The sequence below is a fragment of the Hippoglossus hippoglossus genome, chromosome 3, assembly GCF_009819705.1.
Source record: "Hippoglossus hippoglossus isolate fHipHip1 chromosome 3, fHipHip1.pri, whole genome shotgun sequence".
NCBI lineage: Eukaryota > Metazoa > Chordata > Actinopteri > Pleuronectiformes > Pleuronectidae > Hippoglossus > Hippoglossus hippoglossus.
In genome coordinates this window covers 15,688,119-15,705,802 of record NC_047153.1, presented here as the reverse complement: position 1 = coordinate 15,705,802, position 17,684 = coordinate 15,688,119, and the positions used below count along the sequence as shown (strand labels likewise).

General features: G+C 38.6%; 4 protein-coding genes across 5 annotated transcripts; all 4 read right to left on the bottom strand.

The window, feature by feature from the left end:
* Nucleotides 1–1,014: 1,014 nt before the first annotated feature.
* Nucleotides 1,015–3,506, bottom strand: LOC117752908 (cytochrome b-245 light chain). Its single transcript, XM_034570643.1, has 7 exons — nucleotides 3,371–3,506; nucleotides 3,040–3,109; nucleotides 2,131–2,205; nucleotides 1,948–2,031; nucleotides 1,725–1,806; nucleotides 1,122–1,414; nucleotides 1,015–1,085 (listed from the first exon to the last, which is right to left on the bottom strand). The coding sequence occupies exons 1-6, from the start codon at nucleotides 3,426–3,428 to the stop codon at nucleotides 1,223–1,225; spliced, it is 561 nt and encodes a 186-aa protein (XP_034426534.1). The 5' UTR covers nucleotides 3,429–3,506; the 3' UTR covers nucleotides 1,015–1,085; nucleotides 1,122–1,222.
* Nucleotides 3,507–4,357: 851 nt separating this feature from the next.
* Nucleotides 4,358–9,013, bottom strand: mvda (mevalonate (diphospho) decarboxylase a). The gene is given in 11 exon segments (XM_034570606.1): nucleotides 4,358–4,808; nucleotides 5,091–5,199; nucleotides 5,318–5,433; nucleotides 5,952–6,170; nucleotides 6,296–6,370; nucleotides 6,589–6,699; nucleotides 6,701–6,789; nucleotides 7,595–7,741; nucleotides 7,830–7,944; nucleotides 8,577–8,647; nucleotides 8,828–9,013. Coding segments are annotated over 11 exon segments (1,194 nt in total). The 5' UTR covers nucleotides 8,889–9,013; the 3' UTR covers nucleotides 4,358–4,727.
* A 1,237-nt stretch (nucleotides 9,014–10,250) lies between these two features.
* On the bottom strand, nucleotides 10,251–13,337 carry pdcd5 (programmed cell death 5). The gene is made up of 6 exons (XM_034581264.1): nucleotides 13,133–13,337; nucleotides 11,581–11,621; nucleotides 11,247–11,308; nucleotides 11,074–11,165; nucleotides 10,903–10,974; nucleotides 10,251–10,815 (listed from the first exon to the last, which is right to left on the bottom strand). The coding sequence occupies exons 1-6, from the start codon at nucleotides 13,196–13,198 to the stop codon at nucleotides 10,768–10,770; spliced, it is 381 nt and encodes a 126-aa protein (XP_034437155.1). The 5' UTR covers nucleotides 13,199–13,337; the 3' UTR covers nucleotides 10,251–10,767.
* A 171-nt stretch (nucleotides 13,338–13,508) lies between these two features.
* LOC117759232 (5-hydroxyisourate hydrolase-like) lies at nucleotides 13,509–16,462 on the bottom strand. Of its 2 annotated transcripts, none has more exons than XM_034581262.1 (5): nucleotides 16,263–16,462; nucleotides 15,899–15,957; nucleotides 14,814–14,953; nucleotides 14,582–14,717; nucleotides 13,509–14,470 (listed from the first exon to the last, which is right to left on the bottom strand). In XM_034581262.1, the coding sequence occupies exons 2-5, from the start codon at nucleotides 15,950–15,952 to the stop codon at nucleotides 14,381–14,383; spliced, it is 420 nt and encodes a 139-aa protein (XP_034437153.1). In that variant the 5' UTR covers nucleotides 15,953–15,957; nucleotides 16,263–16,462; the 3' UTR covers nucleotides 13,509–14,380. The 2 variants fall into 2 exon arrangements, with proteins under 2 accessions (XP_034437153.1, XP_034437154.1); XM_034581263.1 differs by having other exon boundaries at nucleotides 16,281–16,462.
* Between the last annotated feature and the right edge of the window lie 1,222 nt (nucleotides 16,463–17,684).

Below are 17,684 nucleotides of genomic sequence, written 5' to 3'. Positions count from 1 at the left end.
ACTACATGCACACAAAATATTTCTGCAGGCTGCAAACTTTATGACAGATTCAGCCTGAAATTGTGAGAATTTTCTACAATTGACGAATTTACACATTCAGAGGTTTTTTTCCCCAAGCACACAAAAGGGGAAGCACAACTGCAGAACGTTACATTATTTGTGAAATTCATTTCATAATTTCAAACTATATATTATTCTTATTGGATTGTATGAAATATCTTATGCAAAATGTTTACTGCTCAGGACTCTCAGTCTGATGATCTCTCAAGCAGAAAGAGTTGGTAACGTGAGTAAAAGTGCCTGAACAAGACCGGCAAGTTTTAAATAACTCTTTCTTATGCTCAGCGTTGGTAAAAACGATTGTGTACATGAGACTATAGGACTTTAAGTTAAAAAGCATTCATAGGAGACATTAATGTATAAAAAACTCCATTCAGCATGGTACATTGTTGGTGTTCTCATGTGTTACAGCCCACAAATTAAAATGAGGAAGTAACATCTTACCTCTTCCAGCTGCTTCACAGGTCAGCTGTGACTGACAAAAAGAAAATCATGTAACATGAGACGAGACATGACACCAACGTGGAACATGTTTGACAACTAGAAGTTAAGCCAAATGAATTGGTCTTTTATTTGTCCGTCATGAGCAAACAATGGATTGCAATGTGACAAGAATGTAAGAAAAGAAACAGTTGAGACTAGAGCAGGAAATTCTGGTATATTGAAAGCCCTTGTTTGCGAAAGGGGGAAGTTGCAAATGTCATCACCTAAAATAATTCTAAGAGGGAAGATTGTAAAATCAGATGCATGAAAGTACAAACCGAAGACATGATGAGCCAGTGGATTCAACAGGTTTATTTACGAGACATTAAAAGTAGAGAAAAACCACAGCTTAAAATACATGGTGGTTTGTTCAGAAACAAATATTGGTTTAGACTTTTATCAAAGCAGTAAAAATACATGGGGTTGACACTAAGCAGCTACATCATTTACATGTATCTCCTCTGTGTTTTGTTCAACAGTAAAATATGTATATGTATTTACATATTTCTTTGCAGGTATAAAGGATGTTGTTCAGTCACCAGCTTCACTAAACCTCAGAAAACTATTTATTTTTCCAGACTCACAGAACCTGGTGATGTCCCACTGTGACTGGCTTTAACATTTCCAAGCTCTCAGTGCAGATACTGGATGACACACAGAGGACGGGACACTGGGCCGGTTACTCATTGTCAGTAACAGAGAAAGGGTTGTCATAGGCGGCTCCATCCAGGTCGTCCACCCGTTTCCTGTGCGTCTCTGGAGGAGGTCTCGGAGGTGGATTCTGAGGAGGGTTCTTCATGCTCTCTGCCGGCTTTCGAACCTCCTTCTGTCGTGGTAGAATGGGCTCCCAGTGTTCACCATGGATAGCTGCCTATAAAAGCGAGAACATGACAAAGAATACCGGTCAGTAATGGTTGCGTGTATTGTAAAATCCAGTTAAACATGATTCAAACTTAGGGTTAATTGCCAAATTTAGACCTGTTGAAGAATTCCGTCACACCCCTGACTGTCAGCTTTCATAACAACAGGGCTGTGTCTCAATAGAAGAATTTGTAATAAAACAATCTCTTCCTTGTTACCATCAACCAGCCACTTCCTTCCTTCAGCTCACAACTTTATCAAGGTAGACAATATTTAACCTGCCTGGCTGGAGAATAATACAGTGACTACTTCCAACTCACCGACAGGTAGATGAGGCTGGCGATGCCGAGGCAGACGCAACCGAGGACTGTGGCGAGCATGAAACCTCCAGGAACACAGATTCTGAAAAAAGACCAAAAGACACAAAGACACTTTCAGAACAAAAGACCGTATGACAAGGCATTCATCATTTGTTGGACAGATTGAATGTCAATGAGAGGAATGCTGTTCAGCTGAGGAAAGAATCTGATAAAGTTCACTCACGCAGCAAGCAGAAATGCTCTGACGTAGTAGTTCCTTGTCAATGGCCCGAATGCTTTTACAACAACAGTGAAGCAGTGCTGACCCCTGAGGCAGAACAAGAAACAGAAGTGAACAATGAGCGTTGCAATATTTAACCACAGCGGATTATGTTACAAAAATCTAAAATGTTAAAACATCACTTACGTTCTCTCCATGCTCGTGCCCTTGGACCTCTTGCTTCTGGGATACTCCAGAAGACACACAAACACTCCGGCAGCACTAGTTTTCTGTCAAGGCTGATTCATCTCACATGGTTCAATAGGTCATAATAACTCGATGACTGACAGCAAATCCGAGTGAATTTAAATAAACATTAGAGGACCTGATGAATTTACTGATTGTTTCTGACAGAAAGGAAAATGTGGAGTACAGTAAGAATTCAGAGAGAACAGTTACTTCTGTCATGTTTTCTTTTCACTAGTGTAAAATAAATCATAACTCAGTAGAGGTAGGCACATTTGAGACTTATTAAATATTAGTTCAAGCCTTAAATCAATAGAACATGAGGCCAGGTTTAAATTATAACTTTGCACACAGAGGGTATTTCCGCTCCTATCGATGCTGTTTCCATGTGTCAACTATAAAATACTATAAATATACATAAACTTGATAGGTAGTGGCATCAATTTACTTTCCACCCTATATTTTAGCCTAAATCTAAATCTTATTTGTACTTTTATGCTTGTGATGTATAAATTCTTACACAGCAGGGTATTGTACATTAAGACTGTAAAAATACAAATAAAAAGTCGAAAATCATACAAATTAAAGTTAAATGGAAATAAGTATATGGCTGCAATTTTGATTTATTTATTAATAGCAGATCTCAGAAGAAACACTCTAGAAAATGGAAATGGAACAGTTTCACAATGTAGCAACTTAAACGTGTCTCCTCTTTAGATTAAATTACATTAGAGTTATTCATTTGTTTTTATCCAAAACGACTTACAACTAAATCTTACGTGCAAAGAGTTCTTATCTTTTCAATAAGACAAAGTGTAGGAAGAGATTGAACTCAGTTGATATGAATTACGAAAAGTTTATAAAGGATACACAGCGTAAGCAGCAAACTGCCAGCCCCTGAACTGTCCGGCCACCCCCACAATACCTCCAGTGAGCAGAACTGAAAGGAGCAAACAGGAAGATGAAATAAAAACGAGAATACAACAAATATAAGTGTGAAAACATACACACTTTACTTGACTCTCAACAAAGAGACAAGCTCGCGATGAAGTTAACATTTACTTTTATGCTGCAGTTTTAAGTTCTCACTAAAATAGAAATAAAGTTAAAGATGCATGTAAATATTTAATGTTAAAATGCTGAAGCAGAATAATAACAATCCATGTTGGAATGTGGAAAAACAAAGAGTGGAAATACTCACTGAGTCCTGAAGCCAGAGCCTGCTCATTGGCCCACATCGCCCACTCTATCTTACCCATAGTGTTCACCTCCTCAGCCTCAGTGCTCTGAAACACTCTGAAAGTTCCCTCACTGACTCACAGCTTTCACCGACTCTATCAGGAAGAAGATGTATTTTCCGAGATGTGAGGTGTGTGCAAGTGTGAGCGGGGGGAGGGGCTTCGACAAACCACCACGCCCCATTTGACGTCATTTCCCGAAGGAGCGAGGCAAACCAGACCAGGTAAACTAACAATCAAACAGGTGGATTTAGAGAGTCACTTTTAAATGTTGATGGATTAAGACTAAACACTTTTAAAAGATTTGTCCATAAATGAAGGAATGAGTGAGTTTTCTCAGTCAAACATTTGGCCAATCGAAGTTTTTTCAAAGCACATTTAGCTTTTACACTTTTTAATACGCTTCAAAGTTCAAAAGTTTCAAAAGTAGAAGTTAGCAACTTGGAAATGTATGTAAAATGATGTATAACATGTTATTTTCATGTTTTGTTGTCATCTGTTTTATTTATGTATTTATCCAGGAAGGTCCCATACTGTATCTCTTCTGTCAAGGAGTCCTGGTCCTGTTTGTTAGTTGCCTCTGTGTTATTATATATATAAAATGCACTGTATGAATGGGTGTGTGAATGGGTGAATGACAAAACTGTACCGGGAAGTGCTTTGAGTGATCATCGAGGCATTTACAAATACAAGCGGGGACAGATAACATAGAACACATGTTAGACACAGCAAATAAACTAAAGCACACACACAGAGACATTTGGGAGTCAATGGTGAACATGAATTATGGAAAAATACATTGTTTTATGAAACATAATAGTAAAAGAACTTTAAACTTGCCTACAGAGTGTAATTCCAAGCTACTTCCTTAAAGAACAAGCTAACTCTAATCTGGTAATGTTATGTCAATATAAATGACTATGCAAAAACAAGAAGGAACCACATTTTAATGACGAAAATATATTTTATTCTATTTTACAGAATAAGATGAACATCACTGAAATAGGTTCTGTATGTTTACAAGTATCCATTTATTGTCAAATAACTATTATAATCAAACACAGCAATGAAAACATAACCATCCTTGGCGAAGGTAATAACTGTCTCTAAGAAATATTGAGAGCTATGAAAAAATATTCAAAGAATACAGTGTGGTGTAAAGACTGAGGGACACCAGTTCAATTTGAGACGTGAAGGGAGAAATATAAGCACCAATAGTAGTAAAAGAGATGCCTGATGTTTGTAAAAAAAAGTTTTTTAGGACCACAATTAGCTTCTTTATTGCTCTGGGGAACTTTGCTTCTTCAGGTCTGCAGGGCATCATGCAGTCTTCTTAGGCAGACCATCAGATCCAAGCAGATGCTCAGTGGAATCCTCCACAACACACGGGCCTGGTCCAGCCTCGAAAAACAAAACAAGATCTGACTTTTACCAGAGAAGCCTTTTAACGTCTAAAATACATCAAAGTTAAAAGCATGAATTACTTCTAAACCTGAATAACAAACGTCAAAGACTGGACTGATTCTCTACTGTTGTGTCTGTAAAGCAGAAGAGCTGCTGTACACCCCCACTATGTGCTACAATACTCAACCAAAGTAGTGCAACACAGTGTTACATAAGCATGTCTAAAAGGAAATGCAGACATGAATCTAAACTTGTGTGTGCGAGTGTGTGTATGTGTACCTTGGTACTAATAATGTAGCTTATTCCCTTCGGCATGGGCTCTAGACCAATCGCCTGCTTTAGATCCTCAGAAAGTGAAGCACAGGGACCTGGAAGACCCTTAATAAACCTGTAGAAAAAGAAGACAAATTAAAAGGCTGAAAGAAAAACACACCTTATATTTACAATAGAACAGAAAGGTACTTATCAGAGAACTAAGAGGTAAAGTCCAGGAACTGTAAACTCACTGTCCTCCGTTGGTTTCCGGGGGAAAGAAATGTTGAACCACCTGGATGAACTCAGGAACGTGCTGCTGTAGCGTGAAGACCACTGCATTGGGCCCTGCGTCGAAAGTGTAGGCCACCTAGAAGGAAACAAACCGACGGGGACTGTCATTTAAAGATGTAGAGTTTTTTCTGTCTCCAAGTCAGAAGTCTATGACATAAGTTTTCACATATTTATTACAACAGCTCAGAAATCAGCTGTGTGAACAGACTCTCTGTGGTAGTAATATAGAGGTGAGGGGGCTACAGTTACACACACTGTGTGAAATATATTATTACAAACATAGACGCCATCACATACAAATGATGTTTGCAGTTTGCATGTTTGCTCTGAAATTGCATAATGCTATGTTACTTTTTTGCAGAGGACTGAATCATTTCCTAATCAATTAGATTATTATAATAAAGTGAATATATTTTTTAATTGCTAAGTTGTGTTATCAATGTGTTACATATGCAGTGATAATTGTTTAGAAAAGGTACACAGACAGTGATCCAGATGACAAATGTAACACTAGAATAAACAAGTACAACAAGTTCCTGCCTCAATGTTTTCTGTCTTCTAGGAACTGGGTCTCAGAGTTGAGAGGTCACTCACCCTCGTCTCCCCGTAGTGCCTGTTATATCGATGCACCAAGTTGATGACCTGTCGAGACACATTATTGAGGTAGAAGATGGGAGGGTACGTGTCGAGGCAGGTGGCGTGGAACTGGTTACTGTCCTTCATGGTCAGCTCAGCAAACGCAGTGAAGTCCTTTTTCTGCACCGCTTCGATCATCTCTACCATTCGGCCGGGGACAACAGACTCGGCCCGATGCTGCACACAGAGAAAAGGATGGAAATACACCCTCTTGTGAGTATCAGTCAATTGGGTTTAAATGCAGCGTACTGACAGTGATGTTAGTATATTTATTCATGCGTGTTGGAGGGTGAACACATTACCTTTAATAGACAGCTTGTTTGTACACTGGTTTGCATCCCAGAGGTGCTGCCCACTTGTTTCCGCTCAGCACTGGCCTGTGAGAAAACACATCAAATTACACCCGCTGTAACTTTGTACTAATCTCATTTACAGTGAGGACGTGAAGTACAAGTTCAGTCACTTTATGTTACTATTCTTATTTGTACAAGTACAAATAACAAGCAAGTGCTTTTCACAGTAGAGAACGTATTTGCCAACACATCACAGGCACACCTTTATTCTTTCATTCTCCCACACACATAATCACACTTACCACAAGTACAAGGATTCTGAGCTCAGGCCAGTGAGTCTCTGGCTCCACCTGCTGCGCGAGACTGTCCTTGCCGTCATCTTTTTTCCCCATGATCCACTGCACGAAACCCCCAATACATACTCCTGCATGCGCTGCCTGAGCCTTGCCGAGCGATGCCAGACAACTCCCCCTCCACGCCAAACACCTGAGCCAGAGTGTAAACTGCAACAGAGACACAGAGGTCTTATTAATTTGTAAAAACTAAATTTCTCCATGAAAGGTTAAATGATACTTAAAGGGATAGTTCACCCAGAAATGAAAATTCACTCATTATCTACTCACCCCTATGCCGATGGGGTGGGGGGGGGGTGAAGTGCTTGAGTTTCAGGGGTAAACAGTGTAGCTGATTAGTGACTTATCTTCAGATGTAATAAAACCACAGAAAAAAACATAACATGCCTCCATACTGCTTGTGTGGTGTCATCCAAGTGTCCGGAAGCCCCGACATTCATATTCTACTGGACACAAGGTCCTTTCCACCTTGTTTTAAGCTCAAAAGTCCAACAGAAGTGGCTAAGCTAGCGGACATTAGCATTTCCGACAGTCCCTGAATGCACCTCATTGGAAGATAGCAAAACAAGATGTCAATGACCTCCTTTGGAGTCGAATATGAATGTCGGGGCTTCCGTACACTTGGCCGACACCACAGGAGCAGCATGGAGGCATGTTATGGGTTTGTCTGTTGTTTTATTACGTCTGAAGAAGGACTCACCATTGACTTCAATTGTATTGGATTCTGCTCTAACAAAGTTTACCCCTGAAACTCCAGAAGTGTTTTGTGGACTCAAACACTTTACCCACCCTCCCATCGGCATAGTGGTGAGTAGATAATAAGTGAATTTCCCTTCTATCCCTTTAAGTTTGTGTATCAAAGAATGGGCAAATGCAACATAATGTAGTTTGTAGGTAACTGTTGTGGATTACCATTAGTTTGATTATATTCCATTGATTGCAATAGTTTTCTCACCTAGACAGGCGAATCCAGCAGCGGAGGAGGCGAGTCCTGCAGCAGTGGGGAAGTTATTAACTGAGCAGATGTGGACTTTGTGAGACAAACCGGTCAAATTCAAACCAGGGTCTCCATCGTTACGTCTCTTCCGTGCTAATCTTCGAACTGCGTACAGAACACAGAAGAATGTCATTAGCCTGCACTCTCTCAGACTGGCAGAGGGTGAGACAAAACAGGACAGGACAGGACTCACTCTCTCTGAGACAGGACTGTATTCTTGGATGGGTTATGTCCTCCTCTTTGCCGTTGAGCCATATTCGATCCTCCTGGAATGATCTGCTCGTTGCAACGGTTGTGGTGGTTTTCAGCTAAACAGAAGAAACCAAATCTGTTACAACACGTAGGCCGTCATATCACTGGTATGATGTCAAATTCAAAAACTTGAGTATCAAGTTACTTGCACGTCACATTATTCAAGCACAATTCAAAGGCAATGTCCATTTAAAAAAATTGGGATCAAGTTATTTGGTAAGTTAGCTTTTTACAGCAACGTTGCCACACTTTGCCCAAACACCAGCTCTGCTCCGAGATATTTCAAGACAAAAAACTGTTTATGGAGTCTTTACAAGTCTTAAAATGATTATTTGTTTTCATGCCCCTTTGACTTTTTACATATTTATTTCATCTATTTTATCCTTTTGTGTTGTTATTATAGCTTTATAACGTTTATTTTATGGTATTTCACAGCAAACATCAGTCAGCTGTGAAGTACTATGAGCTGCACTAAACTGTATGAAAGATGCTTTACAAATAAAGTTTGATTGATTGATGTGAAAGCAGGAAAACACTGGACAAGAGTATAAAAGGACATCTGGAAAACCTACTGTTTTCTCTCTCTCACACACCACACACACACACACACACACACACACACACACACACACACACACACACACACACACACACACAGTGTTGGTAAAGTGGTTGTTGACTTAAATACCTGGTCTTGGTGCAATGTGACACTCAGGGATGAGTTAATGGGGAGGATTGATTCTTCATCTCTCTTCCCCCCTGAAAAGCACATGAGTTGAATACCCAGTAAATGACTGTGTCGGTGTTAAACAGTGTCAATGTGTGAAACAACACAAGTGACCAGTATTTACTAAGACCTGACACACGGGTCACACTCAGGAAACACACGCCTGATCGTTTAAACCGGGTTTGACCCCCAGCACCAGAGAACATACTCACAGTATTTGATGACAGCGATGTTCACAGGAGCGCAGCAGGTCACTGTGTTCGGCTTCTCCATGTTCTCTCCAGGAACAACCTGTGAAACCAGCAGATTGAACTGTACCGGTACTGGTTTAACATTCACTGTCGCTGCTCCTCTCGTGTTGTGCAGCTTCCCTGTCACCGACTGGAGCCTTCAGCTGTCTCCTCATTGGCTGGTGTTGAACATGTGACTCAGGCCTCCGCCAATCAGAGACGAGCCGTTTTGATGGAGGAGACGAAATAGCCAATGAGAAATCATCTGACCACAGTCGTGCGAAAATGGGGCAAGGACAGAGACCGTCCCCCCCCACACACTGTCAACTATTACACATGTACAATTCTGTCATTCTAATGTGTATGTGTATATATTTATATATGTATATACTGTATATGTATATCAATACATATCAATACATACAAACATAAATACATATATACACACACACACACATATATATATATATGCAGCATGAATATAAATTAATATGTAAAGTTTAGCTGAAATACTCAACTATTTATATTCTGTACTACTCCTATCATACATTCAATTATAAATATTTTGTAAGTATACTTACACAAAATGTAAATAGCATGAATATCTCATTAAATATACATTAAACTAGTAAAATGACTACAATTGGCACCTTGACCAATTGGATTTATATGTGGCTAAATGCATAAGAAAGAATGATAAAACAGTTTAACAATGGCAGAGGCATCCGTCTGCATAACGATCACTAATACTGTTCTTTGGGTGTTTAATAGGAATGTTAAGGATATGTTTACATGCATTAAAGTTAAGAAAAAAATTAATGCAGGATCATAACTTGTCAATTTTTTTTAAATTAAAGGATTTTAAAACTTCCAAAGCTTCTGATAAATAAATTTTATGTAGTTTGTCCTTTTCTGGCAGAAGATGTTTCTCCTTCCCACTTAATGCAGGAACTAAATAGTCCAAAGTGATCCTACAGTTAAGTATAACTATATTGTAGTGTTTGTAAAATGGATATCAACTGTAAGCAAACTAACTTGAGACCATGCAACAGTTAAAAAAGTACTTCCTTGGGTAATTGCAGTTCACTGTGATGTGTTAATTGTGGGAACAAAAGTTTGCATATCAACTCTAGTGGCTCTGGACTTGACACAAAGTCTCTCACACATAAAAAATTAAGTCAGGTTTCAGCTTTTTGGTTTCTTAAAAAAAACAAAAAAACTACATGGATCAATTAAAAAAACTGTTAATTCTTGATTCTTGATTCTGAACTGAAAACTGTCTGAAAACATTGTCCAACCCAGTGGAACAGAATTTGTGTTAAAACCCAAAATGTTAACCTCTTAAGCGGCTAAAAACTAGAAATGGTTCCCTTAGAAATAAGCAAAACGTGAATTTAAGGCTTAATTTATTTTTATGTAAACCTTCAAGATACATGTCAGCAAAAAAAAATATCCAAGTGCAACATCCAGGGGTAACAGGACACTGGCCCTGAATAGAAACAATGTATTGTATTAAATGAACACTCTAGATCAAATGCATCAGCAGAGTTTTGCATTTTGTCTAACATTATACATATGAAGAACAGAAATCGACCATGGAGAAATAAAAGAGTAACTACCACGAAGAACAAGAGGAGTCACACAGTGCTGTGAGTTGTCAGGGGTACAACATATACAGTGCAAATTTATGTCAACTTGACTGAAAAAAGGTCACAAAAGACCGCCTTATTTGACACTGTGTGTATTCTACCCCCCACCACTGATGCCACAATGTCAACCTCATGTATTGGTGTGTTTTCCAGAGACCCACAGCATCCCATGATTTAGCTAACTGGAATACGCTGGTTAGAGATGCTATCCGAGTCCAAGTAAAGCATTTCTTCTCCCGATTTCTTGGCTCGTTCCAGGGTTCCAATTGAGAGTTAGAAATCATCGTCATCATCTGAGTCCATCACCCGCTGTCTGTTGAACTGGCAGAAGATTTGAAAAAAAAAATGTCAGCTGCACTAGAGAGAAATAAATGCACCAAACATATGCAGCATTTCAGAGGCACTTACTTTGACAGTGGTTTTTTTCTCTGTTTGCTGGCTGACCTTTTCGAGGATTTCGATCAAGCCTGACTCAGAAATCTGACGAGAGAATCTGGTCATTGCACTGCTGCCATGTGAGAGAATATAAGCATAAAGCCACATACACAGCACGTCAAGCTTCAGAAGACATGCTCTTACCTTTCCTCCCAACTTCCCAAAGCGAGCCATCTGAATGAGATAATTTTCAACTGCCTTGGCCTTCTCTGGCTTCACCAAAGCAAGATTGCTTACTGAAGAAAAAGAGTAAACATGATTCATTTCCAAAAGGAACATTTCAACAGGCTAAAATAGGAATTTGAGAGCAGACTTACATCTGGCACGGGCAGACTGGTCAAGAACTTGGGCCAATATAGAGTTCCTCATATCACTATCTCTGTAAATATAAAGTAATTATATTCCCACATCAGCATCTATGAAATACTGTTTGGATATAAGACAAAGTAAAATTAAAACAAAGACATACATCCGGTAGAGAATCAGTTTAGTTCCACGGGTTTAAATTCTCATTGTTTTTTAAATAAACTGCGATTCTGGAAAAGTTGATATTCAATTTAAAGGTAATAAAGAAGTTTCCAGATCTGCAGAGAAGTCAATGTAGAGTATATAAATAAATTATAATCGCTATAAGTATTGAACACATCTCACCTCTGTTTGGCCTCCTCTCCTTGCTGATTATTTGAAGCATCCTGGAAGAACATGCGAGACAGCAACATGAAAAATACAGTGGGTTAGAGGGAGACTACACTAATGATATGTACAATATACTGTATGTATCAAGGCATTAACTATGTATGTACTCAGTGGGACACTACTTTAACCTCTCAGTACTCACTGGAGAACAGACTATGTAATGGGGCCAGTTTCTAACTCAAAACAAGGTCTGTGATATTTTTTTTCATTATGGATTATCCTGCAGTTTACTTTTTTCAGCAACTGAATTTGTTTTCTCTATAAAATAGCAGAAAATTTAGGAAAATGCCAGCTATCATTTTCATCAGATGAAGGCTCGACTGCACGTCTTGTTTTGTCTGTCAATCAGTTCCAAACCCTCAGTTTAGTATCGTGTGCGACAAAGCAAATGTTTTTTCATTCTTCGCTTTAAAAAAAAAAGTATTATCAAAGCAGTTGATTATTTTATTATAAACTATATTTAACAATTAATCATTGCAGTCGTTGACATTTAAGCACTGAAATTCTACTGTGAGACTAAGGTTCAGTAATCTAACAACACACTTTGTGTTTAATGAATGCACTGATTGAAATCTGCTTGAAATTAGTGCTGGGCGAAATAATTATATCAAGATAAAAGACTCATATTGGTCGATATTGATAATTATCACAATAAATGTCACATTATTATTTCTTTCAAATCAAAGACTGGTTTTAGCTCCTTAATGATGTATTTTTTACAGTCAGCACTGCTTCACTGTGGTTGTATTAAGACTCCTGAGTGAAGGTAAGAAAAACTCAACTCTATTTTTTGTTTTACAAAAGAATAACCTGATGAAGATACATTTTGTGTTATACCTCCTCACAGTGCTTACACAATACATAAGGATTATGTCAACATATATATTTGATTTTGATTTCACTGCTATTAATGAAAAGTACATTCCCATAATTATTGACAGTGTTTTATGGCCCAGCCCTTCACGATATTACATTCTAAAGGATACCACAGTAAGTATATGTAAAATACGGTCTTACAACATAGTAGTTAGTATATTTCCCTGTATTCTTTAATAAGTTTCTAATGAAATAAACAAAATTAAGATCAGAAACTGTCCAGCCTTCTGGGTTAGCAGAACAATAGAGAATCTCGTTAATAAAGGAAATATCAACCTGAGCCATATCAGTCAGGTTATTGTCTCATGAATAAAACAGTGACTGGTTTATTACTCGTTTAGCTCCAATGAGGCTTCACATTGTCAGATCGCTGGATCACAATAGATTCAAAGCTAGCAGGGAGGCGATGCTGGTGATTATTGTGGTTTCTGTTCATCACAGCTGGTTTTAACCGGTTTACACACATTCTCCTCGCTTTAATAAGTGAGCATGTGCGGTGTGTTCCCTGTGTGACAGCTTTGTGTTAGTGAGGTGACTGATTTAGCTCCACTAGCTAGCAGCAGCATGAACCCAGCACCCCCTTATAAGGGCGGCTGCTAGCACGCTCCTCGGCTGATGTAGAGTGTCTCACCCCGTGTTTTGCCTGTAGTTCCGACATCCTCTGCCGCCGGATCGCCTCTAACTCGTCGTCCGCCATGGTTTCACAAAGGGGAAAATGGAGCCAAAGGTCCGAGAGGATGAGAGAATGTGTTGAGCTAAAGAAATCTAACTATTCTCCCATCAGAGCCAAGGCCCTACCCAGCCGCAGGAAGAGGAGTCGATGTGGATGAGACTGATCCATCCGACAGGCAGGGGGAAGCAATCGACCACAGAGCAGATCACCAGCAGTAGAGATTGTGGAAAACAGATTGTCCTGGATTTGGTTTTAATCACGAGGACGAAGGTTCATCCGAATTAAACTCTTTCAATTAAATGGAATTCAGTTCCTACAATCGATTGTTTTAATATTGTATTTTTTATTTCATTGTATTTTTTCTATTGAACACACAAAATGCATGCAACACACTCACAGAGAGCACACACGTGTAAACAAAGGCAACATAAATATAGTCAAGAATATGAGAGCAAGAAAACCAAACACACATGCACACACGCACACACACACATGTTTGTACTTCTATCTTAGTGAGGACACTCATTGACATAACCCTAACCCTAGTCCTAATACATTCCCTAGCCCCTTACCCTAACCCTAAACATCACAACTAAATGCTTAACCTTCAACCTCACCCTGACCTAAACCTAATTCTACCTCTAACCCTAAAACCAAGTCTTAACCCTCCAACGGTCCTCACAAAGATATAAATACAGTGATATGTTAAGTATACTTAACTTAACATATCTGACCTGAGGCCTAAGTTTATTTTAATGTGGGACATATAATAATTCAGTGCTGGTGATGTTGAAATCACTTGACTGTGGTGAAGTCGTGCTCTTATAATGGGTGTAGTTTATAGTTGTTTTGTTTTTATCAAAAATGCACCATCGCTACTGCACGGATAATTATGAATTTGTGTATATGTATAAAATGTATATTCTTGTGGCATCTTTACTGTACTAAACTTGGCCACTTTTGCCTCTTTAAAAACACAGAAAGAGCAAGAATCACTTCCATTTTTACAAAATAAAAACAAATCGGAAACACTTTATTCGATGGGTCAATAAAAATGTTGTATGTCATAGTGACTGGGAAATAGATTTTAAACATTATGATAGAGCCTAAGTACAGATAATATCAGAAACATATTGAATATGATTGTCACTGCCTGTGTGTGCCTGAGAGATGGAGGCAGTCTCAGGACTTCATCCCATCTGAACTCTAGCTCCCTCTGTAGGTACTGTAAGAGAAACGACTCAGCAGCAAGGGGACGTGGTACTTCAGTCCAGGGTCATTTATAGTGAAGACAATCTGCAACAAACAACCAACATGATCACACTGATTGGAAAGACTGTTATCATCTTCACACTACTGGTTAAATGAGGATACACATACGATGTCAACACAAAAATGTTTCCTCACCTCAACATAGGGGTAGAAACTGGTGTCGCCCATACTCGCCCAGTATTGAGCGGTGTCAAAACGCAGTCTGTACACACCAGGGGTGAACAGTTCTTTTGTGATGAGCCCTGGGCAACGTCCATCGTCATTAGTGGTCCTGTTGAGACACAAGATGTAAGATATGTGATGAGGTTTGCAAGAGTAATGTTTGAGACTCTGAAATGAATCTAGGATCTGTTTTTCAGGTTGTTACCCAGTGGTTATCAGTGTCCAGTCATTGGTGGAGGGGACTTGTCGAGAGAGGCTGAGGGCCATGTTGGAAGCAGGGATGCCCGAGGCTGTATTCAGCACGTGAGTGGTGAGCGGACCTGGTGAGCCTGCCATTGCTGTGCTCTACAGACCGAGGGAGTAAGACTTTAAATGGATGAGCTTGCATCTCAAATAGTTCTCACATATACTTGACGAGTGACACAATTATATTCAGACAGGCAACAAGTTTTCTCAAATATACACTGAATTCATGTAATTTTTAATTATCTGTGCCAGGTTATTCCAAATTGACCACATATAGTCTGAATTTACACTGGACATCCTATTTAAACACGACAATTACGTAGAACTAAGAGTTGATGGGAGCATCCTGATGTTTATAAGAATTTTTGAATTGTGATTCTTTGTCTTTCATCAGAGAAAAGCATCAGATTACAACAGACAATATGACAATAATTCTTTTAAATTCTGATTTGTAGTTTTATCTGTCATCAACTAATCTTATATATAGAAAACAAGGATGTGAACATGAACATTTATAACACAATATCCTCAGGATGATTGAACAACAGGACATTAGAGGTCAGTGTGTCATAGTAAGTAAATCAGATTATATTTGTATAGCTCCTTTCACAGACACAAAATCATGGTGCTTTATGTCAGTAAAAACGCACTATTAAAAATAATCAAGGTAAAATCGTAAAACAATTGTTAAAATCACCACAACAGTGTTAGAACAACTGAAATGGACCTTTATGGGAGGAAGGTTTCCCACCATGACTTAATAACCACAATACCAGGTAGTTGTTAATCATATCTGACTGTAAAATGTAAATCTAATGTTAATAAATACCCTGGATATAATATTATGTAAGTTCTGTCTCTGAATTTGATGAGTCATTTAACCCAAATGTCTCCACAGCCACTGAGTTCATGTAGTTGCCATATGATACTGTAATCAGTGCAATATAACAGTTTCAATGTATAATGCTGTGTAGCAACATTCATCATGTTAAGTCAAAAATCTTCTATTTGATAGAGGTAGTTTAGTTAGAGTTTTGTGCTTACCTTATTTTCAGGCAAAATATGACCCTTCAGTTTCTGCAGCCTGGACACACTCATGTGTGCTGAAGAATGCAATGAGGGAATGAAACTGGGTCAGCAGTTTTAACTGAGGAATGCAATGTTACGGTTTATTTAACAGCATCAGACTTCAGTAGCATAACTTGTGGCCTGTTCAGTAGACATGTGCTTATCTCTTTGTCAACAGACGACCAGTTTTGCAAGAGTCCCTTTAGTCACACTTTGCCTCCAGCACTTTGAACTCAGTGGAAATGAATGATCACAGTCGACTGCATTGAGACGGGGGCTCATTTAAAGTGGCACGATTGTACTAAATTGTAGTTAAAGAAACAATCTTTTATTTTCTTACCTTGCTAGATATCCTCACCTGCAGCTTCCTGCTTGAATTTCCTCACTGACAGGACATGTGCTCTGTCTCCTCCCCCCACACACCCTCAACTTCACATTCCAATGTAATTCACATCCGAGCGTTATAATATTCTCAAATTTAAAGTTGCAGTGTGTAGAATGTAGTGACATGAAGTGGTGAAGTTGCATGTTGCAGCTGAATACCCCTCACCTCATCCTCCTCTTCCAAACATGAAAGAGAACATGTGGTAACCTTCAGTTTTCATAAAAACTCAAAGGGTGTTTAGTTTGAAACCCACTCGTGAAAACATCAATAGGATTATTTTATATTAAATTCCTGTCAATAGATCCCTTTCACCTAAATCTTACACACTGGACCTTTAAGGGATCATTTGGTGCTAAAAGTTGAAAACAAGCAATTCCCTGTATCATGTTTTGTTACGGTGACTGTGAACTACTCCTCTGGTTTTTCTGATTCTCATGTACCAAACTGTGGTACTCAGCACATCAGAAATGTGTTCAAGTAGTCAAGTCTACTGTGTGTTTATTGCTGTTTAATAAATGATATGGTAAAACTTTGAGAATGTCAGTAAATGATCTGGTCAGAGAGTTTGTACCTACACACAGCAACCACCAGACGGTTTGGGGTAAATGTTATAACTCAATATCTAATTTGCCTTCACTTGTGAACTGAACTGAATTCAAGTTACGACAGTTTGTTGTAGATAAATTAATTAATCTCAATAATTAATATGAATTGGTTAAAACTGTATTTCCTCATGTGATTGAATCAACATAAAAAAAAACATTGTACCTCATGACTTCATCAGAAGAAAAATATATATAATGGAAATATTATAAATGGCACTGAAGCTCACATTTGTCTGCACCACACATTGTGTATTCTTAAAATGATTAAATACTCTTCCTGTTAGGTAATACTTCAAAAGCTTTATTGTATGTGCTATTGCTTCTTTCAACTCAACAGTAACAAATAAACATCTTAACCTTATTACTTTTATACTTTATTCACCATCAACTATTTCCTTTCTGTGTGGCCGTAGCATCTCAGCTTTATAAATCAGTTCTTTTCTGTCTCAGATATGTAAGTTGAATTTCCAGAGTGACAGCAGGTGTTGAAGAGGCTGAAGGTAAAATTGTCCTTTTTTACGATTTGTGAGAAATTTGCCTGATTCTGTTTCCGAGCCTTGACTCCTCAGCATGTGCAAGAGTGACAGACTGAAAAAATCTCACAGAACCAATTGACTCATTTCATTTTATGACATGTTGCTGGATTATGACACCGACTGAGTTTTAGATTTGATTCTTTTCATGGGAAACATTGTCTGGGTGGAAAACGTTACAGTGTGAGTCTGGTTCATGTTGCTGATATCGCACACAGTCTCCTGTGGGTCAGACCTTT

Coding starts and splice junctions, on each gene's coding strand:
- LOC117759232 (XM_034581262.1), bottom strand. CDS start 15,952: ATGAGTGTGTCCAGGCTGCAGAAACTGAAGGGTCATATTTTGCCTGAA. Junction 14,718..14,813: donor TGGACACTGATAACCACTGG/GTAACAACCTGA, acceptor GTGTCTCAACAG/GACCACTAATGACGATGGAC. Junction 14,471..14,581: donor GTTTCTACCCCTATGTTGAG/GTGAGGAAACAT, acceptor TGTTTGTTGCAG/ATTGTCTTCACTATAAATGA.
- LOC117752908 (XM_034570643.1), bottom strand. CDS start 3,428: ATGGGTAAGATAGAGTGGGCGATGTGGGCCAATGAGCAGGCTCTGGCT. Junction 2,206..3,039: donor CAGTTTGCTGCTTACGCTGT/GTATCCTTTATA, acceptor ACAGAAAACTAG/TGCTGCCGGAGTGTTTGTGT. Junction 1,415..1,724: donor CCAGCCTCATCTACCTGTCG/GTGAGTTGGAAG, acceptor TCGCTTTTATAG/GCAGCTATCCATGGTGAACA.
- pdcd5 (XM_034581264.1), bottom strand. CDS start 13,198: ATGGCGGACGACGAGTTAGAGGCGATCCGGCGGCAGAGGATGTCGGAA. Junction 11,622..13,132: donor AACTACAGGCAAAACACGGG/GTGAGACACTCT, acceptor ATGTTCTTCCAG/GATGCTTCAAATAATCAGCA. Junction 11,166..11,246: donor CCAGTCTGCCCGTGCCAGAT/GTAAGTCTGCTC, acceptor CTTTTTCTTCAG/TAAGCAATCTTGCTTTGGTG.